General features: G+C 43.3%; 1 protein-coding gene across 4 annotated transcripts in view; it reads right to left on the bottom strand.

Moving 5' to 3' along the window:
* Positions 1 to 18,317, bottom strand: part of AFF1 (ALF transcription elongation factor 1) — a 236,919-nt gene that overhangs the window by 12,995 nt on the left and 205,607 nt on the right. For all 4 annotated transcript variants that reach the window (XM_047856954.1, XM_047856955.1, XM_047856953.1 and 1 more), the window contains 5 exons: positions 12,124 to 13,092; positions 2,471 to 2,574; positions 1,191 to 1,434; positions 430 to 521; positions 184 to 244 (listed from right to left, as the gene is read on the bottom strand). In XM_047856954.1, coding sequence (XP_047712910.1) covers positions 184 to 244; positions 430 to 521; positions 1,191 to 1,434; positions 2,471 to 2,574; positions 12,124 to 13,092 — 1,470 coding nt within the window. The remainder of the gene's footprint in view (positions 1 to 183; positions 245 to 429; positions 522 to 1,190; positions 1,435 to 2,470; positions 2,575 to 12,123; positions 13,093 to 18,317) is intronic.

Raw genomic sequence — 18,317 nt, forward strand, 5'->3', positions numbered from 1 at the left:
AATAATTTCACTAAGAATCCCTTACCCCTTGTTCCTTAAGACCCCGCTGATCCCACTTACACTGTGGCCAATGTTCGCCCTGCCCCCACCCTCCCTACCCCACCCCCGCTGTTCAGTGAGATGGCAAACTACAGATAACTTATCAGAACACATTCTACCAAAGGGAAGAAGAGCCAAACTGACCATTAACTCTGCTTTTTGCTTCAACTTTTTGGCCTCCTTCATGTGAAAATCTGCTTGTTGTCTGAAAGAGAAGCAAAGATCAGGGGTGGGTCACAGGAACCTAGAAATTACTACCAGGGGCAAGAGGACTTAAGACTAAGAGGGAAGAAAGCAATGGGAGGAGACAGAGGGCAGAGGAGGGAGTCAGCAGAGAAGGGGCAGAGGAAAAGTGAAAAAAGCAGGAGCGGTGAGCATCCAGGGTCTTACCTGTCAAGCTTCACTGGAGGCTTCCCTGGTTTAGAATTACCATTTGGCAAACAAGGCACTAGAAAAGGATTTGCAGTATCTCCAGAAGATCCCTTTAAAAAAATCATCATACAGATCACACTCCAACAGTTAAAACCATTGACCTAAAGGTACCACCCCTCTAAATTAGACCAAAATATAGTTCAAAAAAGATGAAATCAAGCACTGCACAGTTTAGCTTGGTTTAGCATTTTCCCGGCTAGATTCGACTGACACTGTAGGTTCTGATTATATTGAGGACTAAAAAGACAAGAATGTCCAGAAGAGATATTCAACAAAGCTAAACATAACATTTTCTCTTAGTCAATACACACACACACACACACACACACACACAGGTTAGTGGGAAGAGAAGAACTTGTATTTGACTTGTATTTGAAAAGTGGCTAATTTTGTCCCATTATAACCAATAGTGAAAGTATTTGACATCAAACATCCAAACTGAGAACTAACCAGAGTAACCAATTTTTATTGCAAATCACCTGAGAGAAAATTAACACAAAAACTGTTTCTGATTTTTCAACCTCTGAGTCACTTTAAGATGAATAAACTGATATCTAAACTTACATAGAATATTAACCATCTTTTTACTCTCCCTCTAAGAAGTAGAACTTTAAACACAAATAACTCACTGCAATACCACCACTGGGAACTTCTCTTAATGGGAATTTAAAGATGTATCGATGGACTCCGTTCCCTATGTCCCAGCAACCCTTGCTTACTTTGTGCTCTGTACAGCTTCCAGATCCCTTCCCCTCCACTCTTCTGTGCTTCGGAGCAGAGGAGTCTTTGTGGCTGCCCTTGCTACTACTGGCACTTTGGGGAGGGTCCTGGTCCGCTTCCCGCTTTGGCCTCTTTTGTGCAGGCTTGGCTGGCTTCTGGGAGGATGAGGACGAGGACGAGGAGGACACAAGTTGGGGGGAAAGCATTTCCTTCTTTGAGGGCTCAGAGGAGGGCCTGGGTGTTCTGGAAAGAAACATCACTCAAAATTGAGTTAAGGAAGAACACAAACCACATAACTTAGTTGTTTAGTTGTAAGATAAATGGCTGCTGACACCAAAAATTAAGAAATCAGACCATGAAATCCATTTTTGTAGAAAGGCCAAATTACAGAGACTTTGGTGCCTTTGAAAGATCTAGAAAGGCCAAATTTCAGAGACTTTTGGTACCTTTGAAAGATCTAGTTCTATCTATGAACAATGGATTAAGTGGTGGAATTTGTCACTAAGCTTGCAGAGCCTGCCAGAGATCCTAACCTCCCCTAACCCATTTAGTCTTATTAGCTACTCCCCAACCTGTATTTTTCTCTGACAAGTGGGCAAGCCCAGCTGGTTACTTCGAGACACCCTCCCTCCCTGACTCCCTCTCAAATCTCTGCTGGCTCCCAGCCAGTGACACTATGCACTTTCTTTTGCCGAGTTCTGTTGGGAAGCGATTTCTTGACTTAACCAGAGAGTGAATAACAATTACTTTCTATATTCATACCTTCTTGGAACTACTCCCCTTCCTGTTGGCCCTCTCTCTCCAAAGCAAGAGACATAGTGAGCAGGCATGTGCATTCCTAGTAATTGCTTCAAGAAAGAGCGCTGAACCCAGGCTCTCAGAGTTCAAGTGCTGGTTCCATCTCTCAAGAATTCTGTGACTACAGACAAGTCATCTTCTCTCTCTGTGCCTTGGTTTCCAATTCTGAAGAGCAGGGTAATAGCAGCACCTTTCTAGTTTTTATTTAAAACGCTTTTAGAAAGAAGCTGTTTCCAGAAGTTCTGGAAATTTTCCATTGTTAAAATGCCTTTGATAAACCCAAGTTTGCTGCTCAGTGAATTGCTAATTCCTAAAAGGTCCTTTTCCATGGACGAAAGCAACATCAAACCAACCTATCTGCACATCTGAGCTGGACGTGTGTGTTAATCCACTCCTACTGCAAGAGAGAAATGTTTTTGCCCAGTCAAGACCCAGGAAGACTCGATCACCTTTCAAGGCTGTTGTTAATCTCTATACTCACTTTGTTTTAGAAGAATCTTTATGGGAAGATGAACATGATGGCTGTGCCTTGGTTTCTTTCTCCAGTCTGGCTTTCTTGTTATCATGGTCTTTCTCTGTGTCACCCTATGAGTGCAGCATAACAAAGTACACAGTTATAAACACAGTCATGCAGACAAAACAGAAAAGACTACACGGCAAAGTAACGACAGTAATTAGACTTTCGGCGACATCTATACCACACAGCAGACTTACAGGTACCTACACCATGTGTGTGTTGGGGGGGGGGGGTGGTGGAGGGAAGCAGACAATCTAGATTTGATGAGGTTTGTACTGAGACAGATTTCTGCCTGAGGAAGGAGTATTCTTCCCACCTAGGAAAGGGAGGATGTCTAAGTAATAGCTGACAAGAGTGATGGTCTTCAACAAATTACTGAAGTTTTTTAAACATAAGAGAATCAATAAGACACGCATAGTCGCAGCAATAAAAGATGATTTTATGAATGAGGGTATCTCCCTTTCTTTCACAAGAACCATCCACTCGACGCCTATTAATTTTTTTCTTATAACTTTTAATTTTTTAATGTTTATTTTTGAGTGAGTGAGTGAGAGAGAGAGAGAACGCACACGCAAGCAGGGGAGGGGCAGAGAGAGGGTCCAAAGCTGGCTCTGCGCTGACAGCAGTGAGCCCAATGAGGGGCTCGAACTCACGAACCATGAGATCATGACCTGAGCTAAAGTCGGATGCTCAACCGACTGAGCCACCCAGACACCTCCCTTTTTTAAAGACTGTTTTTATATTTCTCTTTTTTAATATTTTTATTTATTTTTGAGACAGAGAGAGAGCATGAGCAGGGCAGAGAGAGAGGGAGACACAGAATCTGAAGCAGGCTCCAGGCTCTGAGCTGTCAGCACAGAGCCTGACACGGGGCTCGAACTCACAGACTGTGAGATCATGACCTGAGCCGAAGTCAGACGCTCAACCGACTAAGCCACCCAAGCGCCCCTATATTTCTCTACATAGATATGGGGACACATGTTTTTATTTTTCAAAAAATTTGAAAAAACTGAAGGATAAGTATAATTTGAGAGAAGAGTGATGAGCAAAACAGATATTTAATTCTACAGAGATGCACGTAATCGCAAAAACACGTTTATACCAACTAAAGTACAAGATAAACATATGCAATCGCTAAGATAGCAAAGAATTCTTTATTTGTCATTTGTCAACATGCAGACCAAGTTCATAGCAAGTCTAACACAGACCGAGTGACTTCACAATGGCTTCCTTCCCACTGGTCTGGACTCACATGACCGCTCTGTGGGAAGAACGGTAAGCAGCAGTGAAGTGACAGGTGGGAGGTCCTTAATTCTGATGCACATTTAGAACCAAACTCCTCCCACTGTCAGTTCACCAAGAGAAATCTGGGACACGGCCAGTGAAACTAGGACAATCCCGAAAAAACCTAAGATCCTCTCTCAAAGCCTTAAAGGAAAAAAACATTCTTCATATTAACTGATTGTGGGAGGCCCTGGTTTTCACCACAGTCTCTCCTTCATTCCCTGAATTTCTCCAAGTAAAATGAATAAATTAAGAGGTGTAGGCTCAAGCTCTGCCCCAACCCTAACAGCCTGGCCCTGCTCAAAAGATGGGGAAAGAGGAAAAACATACCCCTCCTCCTCCAGACATTCTGCAAACAAATGTGCCTAAGTGTGTACATGTGTTCAGCCCTTCCTATCTCCTTTGGAAAAACAGTTTTATTTCCTGTTCCAAAATTGACCATAGGGGCTTAGAAAAGGTAACAGGTTTTTAATCTCTTGGTGTATGTACAAGTGAGATTATTAAAAAGGGTAAATATGGATATAGACGAGAACTTAAATCCAAGGGAAAGCCTTTACCTTCCTGGAGGCTGATTCTGTGGGACCTGCACACTCTGGACAGCCCCCAGACAGCATCTAGAAAGAACCTGGACATGGGTAGTCCAAAGTGATTAAGTTCAAAGACAGTGCAAAAATGAGAAATGTAATTATTTTTATATTGACTAAACAATGAAGTTAGTGATGTTTTGGATATACTGGATTAAATAAAAATTTTTAAATTATTTTCACTGTGGGGGCACCTGGGTGGCTCTGTCAGTTAAGCATCTGAATCTTGGTTTCGGCTCAGGTCTTGATCTCACAGTTTGAGAGACTGAGTCCCATGTCAGGCCCTGTGCTAAAAACAAGGAGCTTGCGTGGGGTTCTCTTTCTCTCTGATCCCCTACCCCTGCGTGATACCTTTCTCAAAAACAGATATACAGGTTTTTTTGTTTAAATTATTTTCACTGGTTTTTTTTTTTTGGTGCTACATACATTATGTACATATATATATGTGTGTGTGTGCATATATATATATTTTTTTTATTAGAGAGAAAGAGAGCAGGGAAGAGGGGCAGAAAGAGAGAGAGAGAGAGAGATGGAGAGAACCTTAAGCACACTCCATATTCAGCATGGAGCCTGATGTGGGGCTTGATCCCATGACCCTGGGATCATGACCTGAGCTAAAAATCGAGAGTTGGACACTCAAAGGACTGAGTCACCTGGGTGAGGCTTTTTATATTTTTAATGTGGCTACTAGAACATTTTAAATTACATATGTGGTTTACATTGTATTTCTAGTGGACAGTGCTGTGCTACAGTTTTCAAGAGCCAATCTGCAAACTGGGCTCTGAACTTCCAATTAGCTAATGCAAAGAAGGAATAATAAAATGTACAGGCTAAATAAGATAAAAAAACAAACCAGCTGCTCAAAAATATAACTATTTATTACAGAATATTGGAGAAAAAGTATCTCGGGGGACCTAGTAAGGAGATAACGTGATGTAAATGAATAGCTACATCTAAAAGGCACAGCCGTTTCTCCTGTGACATTAAACACAGGCCAGCAGCAGAATTCAGGAGCACAATTCAGAAGAAATGAAAGGCACTGGCACATGCCAGGAGAAGCCTCCTGGGATTCTGCCCAGCACATGGATCCCCATTCAACAATTCATAATGGTAACACTTGAGAGATAGTCCATGTTGGCAGAGAAAAGAGAGTAAATTGGGAATGACTGCGTTAAAATAGAACCCTACTATCCTCCTTGTCAGTTAAGAACCTACTTATGCCTGGGGCATGGGGGTGGCTCAGTCAGTTAAGTGGCCAGCTCTTGATTTCAGCTCAGGTCATGATCTCACAGTTCGTGAGCTCAAGCCCCGCACTGGGCTCTGTGCTGACGGTGCAGAGCCTGCTTGGGGTTCTCTCTCTCCCTCTCAATCTCTCTCTCTCTGCCCCTACCCTGCTTGTGCTTTAGCTCTCTTCCAAAAATAAATAAATAGTAAAAAAACAAATGAACCTACTTGTGCCCAAGAGTCTCTGCCACCAGTGGACCCAATGAATTCTCCTGAGTTTTAGATTAAAGGCTAGAAAGTTGGCAAGCAAACAGTGCAAGAAGATGGGAGATTTATCTTTGGAAAGTCACAGAATTTGCTAAAATATACAGATATTAACTTGCACATGGAGTAGTTAGTAATACATACTTTTTCCAGTGGAAGGTGTTTCCAGGCAATAAATGACATTTAGGGTAAATTCCCAAGGCAAAATTAGGCATAAACTGTCCACAAGGTTACTTCCTTAAAAACAAAACAAACAAACAAACAAACAAGCAAAACCCACCAAACCCCAGAGGTGGAATGTGAGTTAATTTTTGTTTATAGATCTTCATGCTGCTTAGGACTATAAAACCAAAGTGGCAGACCTTATACACCACACATGAAAATAAGATTCATAATGAGTCAATCCTCACAGACCGGACATAACCCTGGCTTGCGCCAATCAGCGACTCAAGAGAACAGCCAAAAAACCCCAAGAAGTTACCACACAATAACTTCGACACAAGCATTTAACAACTGTGTTGGCACTTACTGGAATAATATACTGATTATATTGATGTGTAGAACTTACAAGCTGATAATATTCTTTAAGCTGGTAGAAAGTAAGCCATTAAACCAAATAAAGCAACATTCCCCTTCTGGTGATTTTCCTCGCCTGAGTTCAAGCCTGTGGGCTTGAGGTTAGTATTTCTGTACACTATGCACTTGGAACCCTGTCATCCTCTGTCTGGAACAGTCACAGAGGCTTCCCCAGAGTAAGTATTTGTCCGGTGGCACAGAAAGCAAGTTTGGCAGCTGATGGCACAGCTGAAGCCCCTGGAAACAGGACTGCAAGACAAGTCTCGGGGTGGATTTAGGAAAGGGCCATTAAACAGGGAGCCAAGCAATACTGAGCGGCAGGAAATGCACACTTGAATTCCAAGACTGAAAAGGAGGCAAGGAGTTCTTAAGATTTTCCTGGGACACGAAGCCATTTGAAAATGAGACAAGGGGCACCTGGGTGGCTCAGTCGGTTGAGCATCGACTTCAGTTCAGGTCATGATCTCACGGTTCGTGGGTTCGAGCCCTGCAATAGGCTCCGTGCTGACCGCTTGCTCAGAGCCTGGAGCCTGCTTCGGATTCTGTGTCTCCTCTCTCTGCCCCTCCCCCACTCACGCTTTGTCTCACTCTGTTTCTCAAAAATAAATAAATGTTAAAAAAAAAAAAAGAGAGAGAAAAGGAAAAAAAAAAAAAGAAAAAGAAAATGAGACAAGAGCGATGCACTCCGTCTTCAAGAGGAAAAAGACGTCTCCTTTGCCCTTTGGCCTATTCACAGATCACCCCCCCCTTACAAGGAACCCTTGTCTAAGGTCTGGGCTTCAGAAGTTCTCTTTTTCTAGAAGGATAAGCATCTCAAACAGGGCCTATATCTACAACAAAAGGAGGCTGCTGGCTGATGACTGGTTCCTAACTGACTTGTTTGCTTTTCTTAACCAGGTGGGTCAGGCGGCCAAGGATTATCTGCCAAATGGCGCTCCACCTACAGAGTCCAGTGGAAGGGCAAGCATGAAGACCATACAAGGAAGAGATGGGGACTGTGCTGGGCCAAGCTGGTTCCTGAAAAAGAACACCCCCAGGGCAGCCTCATGCCCACCCCAGCATCTGGCTCACCATCTATGTACCCAAAGGTGGCAGAAGGAACATGAAGACAGCTTTAGGCCATAAAATTTCTAACAGGTAGAAAGATGGTCTACCACAAGCTTTGCTACGGCAGGGAAAGATGAGGGGCATCTGAAAGGGAAACTGATGTAGAAGGGTGTGGGGGGAGCACTAGAGTGGCAGGAGCAGGGACAATGCGGGGACTGGGCCAGGGATGACACTCTGTCAGTGTCCATACACTGCCCTTGAGCTGTAACCTTGTGCCTCTCTCCAGTAATCCCCCCACCAGACACCTGTGTACAAAAAGAAACCCCCATCACGTGTGAAAGATAAGAGCATTGCTGGACTGGAAGGGGTCAGCACATGTGAGCTCCAGACCCACTGGTTGCTAAGCAGCCAAGCGATGTTAGAGCCGTCCTGGATCTCATCTAGAAAAGGGGGCAGCTGAACAAGGAACCCACAGTGTCTCAGCACTCAAACTACCAGACTGTCCTCTCCCTCAGGAAAGCAAAGGAGCTTGGCAAGCACCTGGGGGTGGGAAGAGAGGAGAATCTTCTGGGCAATTCAGGGACTTTCTGGGATGTGCCTTTGCACAAAGTTCACTAAGACGACGACACAGTGGTCCAATCAGCACCGAGAACGAGGGCAGGGACTTCCGGAGAAGACAGCTTACATTCACTGGGATAAGTACGACAGACAAGGAAAATTAGCCCACCTTTGGCCCTTCTTTTTGGTGAGGAAATACACAGGCATTAAGAATGGTTTAAGACAGTCTTCACACCACACTCACATGGTCATGATGCAGAGTAACTAACAAGGCATGAAGGAATTAGATATCAGTGACTTGAGGAAACTTCTAGTTTCTTTATAGGGATGACTTTTCAAACCCTTGATGTTGAAGAAGAGTAACTGGGAATGTTGATCTCGATAGGTAGTTTAAGGAAAGACAGATCTTGGAGAGAACGAAGGGACTGAACCAACCATCCTCAAGCAATAAAAATGCACTACATCCCCTAACTTCCTTTACCCATTCTCCAAAACTGACATAAATGATAGCTCTGAAATTGTATTTCACGAAATGCCAAAGCTTCTTGGTCCGTAAAGCAGCTATTAAGAGAAAGGAAAAGACAGGCTTGAATGAATATACCTCCTTGTTCAGACATATGTCTACACCATGGTTAGGACCTGCTGGCATTTCATTTGAAAGATGATCTATACAATGATTGAAATTAAATGAGATACTGTCAACAAAAGTGCCTAGAATAAAACTTAACTCACGCATGGAGCTTTGGGCGTGTTAAGTATGTTGTTAAATGCTCTCAACTGCACTAGACTGGTTGTATTTCTTATATTGTGCTTCTTGACTTTCATTTTTCTTCCAAGTCTGAGCAACATAAGCTTGGTTTACAAATTATATAAATGAAAACATAAGTTGTGTTTTAAATTCTAGTTCTTTTTGTTTTTAATGTTTTATTTATTTTTGAGAGAGAGCGTGAGCAGGGCAGGAGCACAGAGAGGGGGACAGAGGATCCAAAGCGGGCTCTGCATTGACAGCACAGAGCCTGATGCAGGGCTTGAACTATGAACCGGGAGATGATGACCTGAGCTGAAGTCGGATGCTCAACCGACTGAGCCACCCAGGCGCGCCCCCTAAATCCTAAACTGTAATCAAGTTGATGAAATTCTGTAGTTTATGTAAGGAGCACTCGGTCAAGTCATGCGTGTTTCCCCTAATTTTCTCCACTTCTCCTCACAAACTGCTCCTTGCCCACTCTTTCAGGTGCCATATCTGACAGCTTCATCACAGCTACTGTCATCCACTGTAAGTCTTTAGGATTATCTTCTCACAATTTTAAGCCTACAGTGGCTTTAAGGATCCATTAACACTCTGAAAATAGTTGCTAAATTTTGCATCAGGAAAGGAACACACTGAATTTAAATGAAAAACTAAATTTCAGGGGCACCTCGCTGGCTCAGTCCAGTCGAGCATGTGACTCAATCTCAGGGTCATGAGTTCAAGCCCCATGTTGGACATGGAGCCTACCTAAAAAAAAGAAAAGAAAATACAAAAGAAAAGCTAAACTTCACTAATGTGAAGGATAAGGTACATTCTTCAAACTGCTCTCATTACTTCTGCAGACAGCTTTTTCTAGTGCTCCCACTTAAAATGAAGGCAATGAACAAATTTTCACCATCCAAATTTGTGGAAAAGCGCTCAGTCTTAAAACGAGAACAGTCCTGCCTGCCTTGGGGTCCAACCCCACATGCTGGAGGAGCAGCTACACTATGGGAAAGGCCACAGTCATGCTGCCCTGAACAAAGGGAGTCAATGGGGTCTCAACAGAAAAGGGGGAAGCCTGCCTGCAAAGGGAAGGATCTCAGGTTCCTATGACCAATATTCATACTACCTGGAACACAATAGGTATAAAAACAAAGGGTCATGATTCTCTGATCATGAAATAAGTATACAGCTGAATTATTTTTAAGTTTATTCATCTGAAAGCTTCTAACTAGTGACATCCATTAGGTAAGGAATTCCTCACTGCCTAGATCCATGATGTTGAAAAGTGGCACACGGGAGGTACTTCTCAATCCAAAGAACTAGCTTTGTACAATCTTGGCCCTGTGGTATGGCTCTGCTCCAGTGGTCCCCAGCTCCACTAGACATTAGGATTTAGGAAACACCAATGGAGAGAGGAAGGGAGGGGGGCACAAACCTTGCCATCAGCATTAAAGGCTCCCTGGTGACCATCACATTGGTTCAGACCCCGATCCTATCAGTACCACAGCAGAGAGGCAAACTGTTCCCAGGGGCAGTTCTCTCTGCCGCCTGCCGAACACCCAAGAAAGCATGCATCTGACTAAGATGGGGGGGGGAGGGGGGTCATTATTTCTCCATCCTCTAAACAAAGAGATCAATTAGCTGCCCTGGTGGAGCAAGGCCAAGGGCTGGGAATGGCTTTTAGAGTGCACAGCTCATATCCTCAACAGGGAGAGCTGAGTTTCCCTTTATGGAGCTGCAAGCGATGCTTCTAGTTTTGTGCTGGGGTATGGACGGGGCTAAGAACTGTCCAGGGGAGCCTCCATTTCTAACATCCACACTGGGTTAGTATTTTAGAAGCCAGTATTACTCCCCACTCCAGCTACTGCAGAAGGGTCACTGGAGACTAGACGAGATCATGGTGGCTGGAGGTTAAGTGATTAAAAGATTTCCCAGGAGGAAGGGGAGGTGAAGGAGTATATTTCTGAACCTTTCTCATGGGTATGAGATGCAGGCACCTTTTTCCTACCCAGAACCATCACAATTTTATCCGTGAAGTTTTACACCTTCAACACATACACATACCGTTTTAAGGGTTCTCTGACCTGGGACATGCCCCCTTCTAGCTGAAACAGCACCACCAATCGGCACTGGATCCCACCCCGCTTGACTTGCCGGCTGCGGTTATGGTGGTAATGCACACCCTCAGGTCTCATTCAACAAGCTTCTGGAGAAAACAGTCACCCTTCGCTATTTGATAAAGTCATGTTATATTTTTAACCTAGTGGAGTAACTGGTCGAATCACAGACAGGACAGCAGGCTTCATGATCTTTTTGTCCTTTGTTATTCTTAGCTCAATTTCCACAACTGAGTAAGAAGGTTTTGGTGGACTTGTGAGAGTGTTAAAACTTTTATCCCTTGTCAGCAGGAAAGAGCTGGCCCTTCTTGTGCCTTTCGTTCTGAATCTTGGGACAGATTAGGCTGGAATGTCACTGGGGAAAAAACCTGCTTATCTTTCACCATGAAGAGTATCAGGAGCTCAGTGATTCAGAATACAGGAAGGAAGGAGATTGTCCAAATGAATAGTATGTCCAAGTTAACTCAGGGTCTTAAGTAATGTGAGATTTTTTTTTTTTTAACCTTCTTCACTGTGTTTATTCCTTAAAGTGAAGTTTCCAAAAATTATGATAAATGAAATGACAGATTTTTAATACCTCACAACATACCATTACCAGCCTGTATTACTCAACAAGATATCCCAACCATGTGTTTAATAGCTCTATAACCTTTTTTTATAATGTTCTGCTTATTAATAAAAGTCTTTAATAGAGGTCACAAATTCTAAATCTGGTAGTTTCAAATTAATGAAGTGTTAGGCAGCCGTGAGTTAAAATATAGATGTAATATTGGTGGTGTTAAAAAGAATCATATTACGGGAGTAAAATTTAGAGTATAGCAGTTCTTTCAGTTAATTCAGAATACTAATTAACATTTCAGTACATTAAAATTTTAATTTCTAGGACAAAACCTAATCATGGGCCAGGTGGTAAATACCAATGTTATCGGAAAAAATAAAAGTGTACCCCCAAAATGCTACATTATCCTAAAACAAGACATCCTTTAGGAGGACTGCCTCCCCTTTTCAGACTGTTGAAGGGACCTGGCATCTGGTAATGCCTGCTGGCAGAGGGGGAAGCATGCAGATCCTCAGGGAGAGGGTAATTCTGGTGTCGGAGCAAAGGCTACATCAGATCAAGGCAAAGATTCCCCGTCTCTTCTAGGACAACTCAGGGGTCAGAGCCAGCCCCAAGCCAACAGGAGGTACAATCCACACGGCTGGGGAAAGCCAGGCACCTACACTCACCTTTCTCTTTTTGGCCAACTTGCTTGAACTGTCTGCGCCTCTCTTCTCGGGATCAGGCTTCTTCCCTGTGGCGGGCTGCTTGTCCTCCGGTCTCTTCTGGCGGCCCCCCTTCCCAGGAAGCTGGGGTATCCGAGAAAGAAGGTCGAGGGTTATCTTCACCATCAAGATCGGCGGGGGAGCGGTGTCCCTGAGCGGGGAGAGCAGCTTGGGGTCTCTTGTGGGCCCCGGGAGCCTGTCCTTCCGGCGGTCTTCCTGGACAACCACGGCACGCCGGCAGCCGCTAGTCCTTCCACCGCCGCCCTGGGGCGGGCCCTGGCTCTGGGTCAAGGGGACCAGGGCAAAGTGCTCGGGGCTCCTGGCCCCCACATTGTCCTTCGTGGGCTCCGGGCCCGAGAGCGCCTTCGAGGGGGCCAGCGGCCCACTCCTGTGCTTCTTCCTCTCACTGGGGCTGGGGCTGGGGCTGGGGCCGGGCGCCACGGGCTTGGTCTCTCGGCCGTCTCCTGCGCGGGGCCTCCCTTTCGTCTTCACCTTGGGCTTGTCTTTGGAAGGCTGGTCTTTGGAGCCATAGGGAGGGGGTCCCGGCTCACTTTCCACCTGCAGGCTGGCCCGCGAGTCTGCCTGCGCAGGGGCCTTGACGGGCTTTTTGGGCTGTTTGTTTCCGACGGTCTGCCTCTGGGGAGCCTCCTGTTGGGCGGGGGATTTCTGACAGCTCCTCTTGCCGGCGTGCAGGCCTTCCGAGGGGCCCCGAGGGCCCTTGCCGGAGCTCTTGAGGGCAGGATCTTTGGATTCCGAGCGCTCGTGGCTGGCGGCACCACCACCACCACCACCGTCGCCCCCGCCCTTGCCCTTACTCTCTGGGTGCCGAGGCGGAGGCTCCGCGCTCCCCAGGGCGTCCGGCGCTGCTGCTGGCTGGCTCACTTTGGTCAGCCAGTTGTCCAGCTGCCATTTGTTTGTTGTAGGAGGCTCGGGCTAAAAACCAAGGAGTAGAGAAGAATGTGAGCTGACCAAGGATGATAAACCCTTCTGTGCTAGTCACCCAATTGTATAGGACTCTCCCAGGGAGACGTAATCATTCCAAACCTAAGAATTAGAGTCCTTTTTATCCCCTCTAGATACAGGTCAGAGCCTCTTAATAATTAACTCTTAAAACAATCTTCCCATCTTTTTGTGCTACAGGAATTTTGCCGTAGCAGATATCGACTAATAACAGACCATGAGATATTGACCGATGTAGACCACTGACAACTGGGGAGAAATCTTTGTAGCAAGGATTTTGTTCTAATAGTAATTCCAGTGTAATTTAGACAGAAATGACACATTTTGGCCCCTAAACTATCCTATCAGAAAATAAAGGGAAAAATGAAGAATAAACAGAATCCTTTTATCAAGGATTTTCAGAAGGCTAATGAGTAAACTAATAATCTTAGTGATTACCTATAGGCTTTATCCTTTTTTTTTTGACGTACTTTTCAACTGAAAAGCACTTTCCACAAGACTTGATTTCATTTCTTTACTTAAAAACATTAAACATTTACACATGACAAGGTTTGCAGTATGTCGTGGAATACGGCTTGATTTTCAAATTTTACACCTCGCTTGGGTAAAAGAATCAAGTGAAGGTGCATTAACCACTTGAATTTAGTCCCACTTGAAGTCTTTAAAACTCAAACATTACGTCTCTTGTTACAGGCAATCTTATCTGAAATAGGATCTATTTTTCTAAGAAACACAGGGTGGCTCCAGAACACACAATTAAGAGCAGTGAGATGACACTGATTATACGTACATCTGATAGGACAAACAAACAGAAGTTCCTGGCTTCTCCTGGTATCTTAACTGTTTTTCAAATCTTTGTTGCTCACTGGCTATTGATGCATCCTAACACGTCTCTCCAAGTAGATTATTAACAGAATGACCCAAAGACGTTTCTGTCTCCAAGTTCCACTCTTATGTTTGCAATACAGTGATGTACATGAGATACTTACTTAAAGCATTTCTACAGGCATGTTACAGCACCTATACATTTTACGCCATATGGAAACATTAGTGTCTAATAGAGTAGGCAATGATTATGCCTTTTAAAAGGGCAGCACATCACCGACATGCTACATGTTTTTTAAGATCCATTCTGATCTGTGGTTTGTATGAGTGACTAAACCATATATGCAATGTACCAGAGAGTTAACTGAAAGATATTCCACATAGGATTTAACTGGTTAGAGATTAGGGATAAGCAGATCACCCCAGTAGGTGGAAGATATTTTACAGGAAAGACTGCTAACAACTTTCTGAAGTGGAATGTCCCAAATAATTCAACTCTATAAAAACACTACAAATTGATACGTCAAGACGTGGATATAATGTAAAGGATTTTTGACCAGAAAAAAAGTTAGGTAATAAAATGATCAGGTAGGTAGTTTTGGGCTTGGTGTGATGAAAACAGAAGAGGAACTGTAAGGAACCAGGTAGGACCATAGTTCAGCCAGAAGGAGGGCTGCAGAACTGTTTTTTTTCTGCTTACCCCTCATTGCTGCTTAATATATCTCCTTCAATATCAACTCTACACCCAGGCTCTCATTTGAATTTCAGAGCAGAAGGGAAGGAAGAAGGAAACTACTCTAATGTGCCAGGCATTTATTTTGCCACAGGAAATCTAAAACTGTATTCCATATTCTAACAAGACAGGATGATTGTTAATAGTGGAGAAAAGATTAGCACCCAATACCTACTTGTCAAATGTGACTTCCTGCAAAGGCTTGAGGGTGTGGTAATCTGGGTGCTAACCAGGAACAAGGCATTAAGATATATCACTTGCCAATCACCTTAGGAACCAAAACTTTCAAATCCTTTCTTGGGAGAGGTATGGATCTCTCACCAAGGCTAAGTTTACAGCCCCACTGACATCACTGACATGCTCTATAGAAGAGTATTTATTCGTGAACCAAAAAGGAAAGTCATTCCTGGTATAAATAACATCTGTTGTCCCCCCACCCCAAAACAGGGCAGTATAAGATACATTTAGTAGGAATGTCCTACTAAAGGAATGTCCTGGTTACAGAAATAAAACACATTTTCTTCAACTATGGTCCTAAAATTGTCCAGAAGGAAGGCATATGGCCCAATTGCAGGGTAAAATTGAATTTATGTGCCCAGACAAGGAGAAAAGGTATGGACAATCCCTTCTACAGACCTGCCATAAAGATGTAAAATGGATAGAATTATTTTAAGATCAGATATTATTTGGGTGTTGGGATAAGGAAAACTTTTTTTTTTTTTTAAAAGGTCTTTTTAATTTTTTTTTTAACGTTTATTTATTTTTGAGACAGAGGGAGACAGAGCATGAACGGGGGAGGGGCAGAGAGAGGGAGACACAGAATCCGAAGCAGGCTCCAGGCTCCAGCCATCAGCCCAGAGCCCGACGCGGGGCTTGAACTCACGGACCGCGAGATCGTGACCTGAGCTGAAGTCGGAAGCTCGACTGAGCCACCCAGGCGCCCCAGGAAAACTTTTACATTAAGGGATTGAATGAAATAGATTTTAAGATGAATTTTAAACGCTGGACAGGATCAAGGTTTGGACTTTCCTTTCTTCCCCTGCCTTTCCTCATGCCCTGCCACCAGTCTCCCAGTCCAGTGCTGGTGCAACCCCAACACTGCACACTGGGTGTGAAAAAAATACCGGATTTTCACTAGGTTTTTTTTTTTTTTTTTAAATTTATTTTGAAAGGGAGAGCATGCACGAGTGGGGGAGGGGCAGAGAGAGAATCCCGCTCTGTCAGGGCAGAGCTCGAACCCACCAACTGCGAGATCATGACCTGAGCCAAAGTCGGATGTTTAACCCACTGAGCCACCCAAGCGCTCCTCAATAAGTTTTAAGAAATGTTTGACGATACGTCCCTTTACATCTCCTAACTCCTCAAATTGGTGGAAGTTCATGCATTTTAGGATAAATTGTGGTTCTGAATAAAAAGTTTTGAGCTATGCACAAATATGTCTCCTTTTTTTTTTTTTCTTCGTAAAAATGTCGTTATGAGGCTCAAAATGTAAGGAAAAGAAGGAAAGGAGAGGACTATGAGGGAGAGGCATGGTGTAGTAGCAAAAAATGCTCTGGAGTCAGATGGCCATGGGCCTAAATCTTGGTGTTGCTACCTTTTAACTGGTAAAAAGACAGCTCCCAACCTCCCACGGTTGATGGAGAGCTAAGTCAAATAACTCATTAAAAAATACCAAGAGTATGGGAGGCAAATCAACAAAGGCATTTCACTATAAACAAAGCGGGACAATGAATCTACGTTAGAAGACCAAGTAGATCCTTGAATAACGGAGAATAGAATCATTTTTTCTTAACGTAAGCAGTAAAAAGACGATGTGTCCCATATATTTGGAAAAGCTGAGATTTACATTTCGATTCACACTATAAAGCAGACACCGAAAGCAGCTTCCCCCAAATTGCCAGCCCATTGGTGGGCATACGGCATTTCAGATCACCTAAGATCACTGGACTACTTTATCAAATGGATTTAAAATGGAGCCATAACAAGCACAAATCTCAGCATTAAAAATAGATTTTAAAAAAGGGTGACAGGGCGGCTGGGTGGCTCAGTCGGTTAATCATCTGAGTCTTGGTTTCGGCTCAGGTCACGATCTCACGGTGTTTGAGCTCAAGCCCCGTGTTGGGCTCCACAGCTGGAGTTTCAGCTGCTTGGGGTTTCATCCTCTCTCTCTCTCTTTCTCTCTCTTCCTCTGGCCCTCCCCTGCTTGCACTATCTCAGTCTCTCTCAAAGTAAATAAATAAACTTTAAAAAAAAATACTCTCACACATGAGATTTACAATAATGCAGGTGTTTCTCTGAAAAGAAAAGAAGGTATGGGGCGCCTGGGTGGCTCAGTCAGTTAAGTGTCCAACTTCGGCTCAGGTCATGATCTTGCAGTTCGTGAGTTCAAGCCTTGCGTGGGGTTCTGTGCTGACACCTCGGAGCCTGGAGCCTGAGTCTCCCTTTCTCTCTGCCCCTTGCCTGCTCACACTCTGTCTCACTCTCTCTCAAAAATAAACATTAAAAAAAAAACTTAAAATAAATAAATAAATAAATGAATGAATGAATGAATGAATGAATGAATGAAAAAAGGTAGTTAAATACACCGGGGGGTGGGGATGGGAATTAAAGGTTTAAAATCTACACAAAGACAAATTATTTCTGGTGACATCTCAGTACATGACATATAAACTGCACCCAAATCTAGACATTTGCTCATCAGCGCAAATGTGCAAATATGAGCCTGTTTGGTAAGGCAATTTAAAAAAATAAAGTAGGATGGGAACATTTATTTTTTCGAAAAGTCTCAATCTTTTCCAGTAACTTTTGAACAACAAAATATAATGGTTTCATTAATATAAATGCTAGATGAAATTTTTCTTTCAAGTTTCAATTATTCAGCCAAATCTGTACCATTTCCATTTTATTTGAACTGAATTTTATTATTTAATTCAATTCTCTTCCTTCTTTTAGTAACCAAACAAGCATGAAGATTTTTCTAATTGAATAAGGAGACATAAAGCAAAGTTCTTATAAGCAGGGAACAAGCAATTTGTCTACAAAGCATTTTCAGTATCTTTTCCCTGATGCACAGAATAATTATTTCAACAGTAATTAGAATCACACAAGGAAACAGCCCCCAGAAACACATAGAGTAGTTTCTAAAATCTGCAAGGCATTTTAAGTACAGTTAATGCTGATTCATGTTTATTCACTCCAAAAAAAAATTTATTGAGCATTTAGTCTGTGCCAGACATAAATTCATGTCTAACAAAAAAATGACACTCAGTTATTTTTCCTTGCCCTCAGACATGGCTGTTAAGTCTCACTACATTATCTCCAGATGCATTCAGTTCATTAACTGCCTGATTTCTAAACAGATGTAAATATTGGGAACTTGAACGCTTTCTTAATCAGAAAGGCTCATTTCCCAGGACTCCCATCTAAAATGAGCAAAGTAATTTTCTCTATACAAACTGGTCTAGTTCATTCACCAAAAAGGTCTTCCCTTTCCACCAAGTATAATTTTTACATTGCTACTCCACGTTTTGAGGGCCTCTGGCAACCCTGATTGTTGTTACTAGACTTCTTGTATTCAACAATCCAGTAAAAAATAGAATAAGTCTTCCAGATAAACGTGCTTGCGATTTGCAGTCTCATC

Source organism: Prionailurus viverrinus, chromosome B1, assembly GCF_022837055.1.
Source record: "Prionailurus viverrinus isolate Anna chromosome B1, UM_Priviv_1.0, whole genome shotgun sequence".
Lineage (NCBI taxonomy): Eukaryota > Metazoa > Chordata > Mammalia > Carnivora > Felidae > Prionailurus > Prionailurus viverrinus.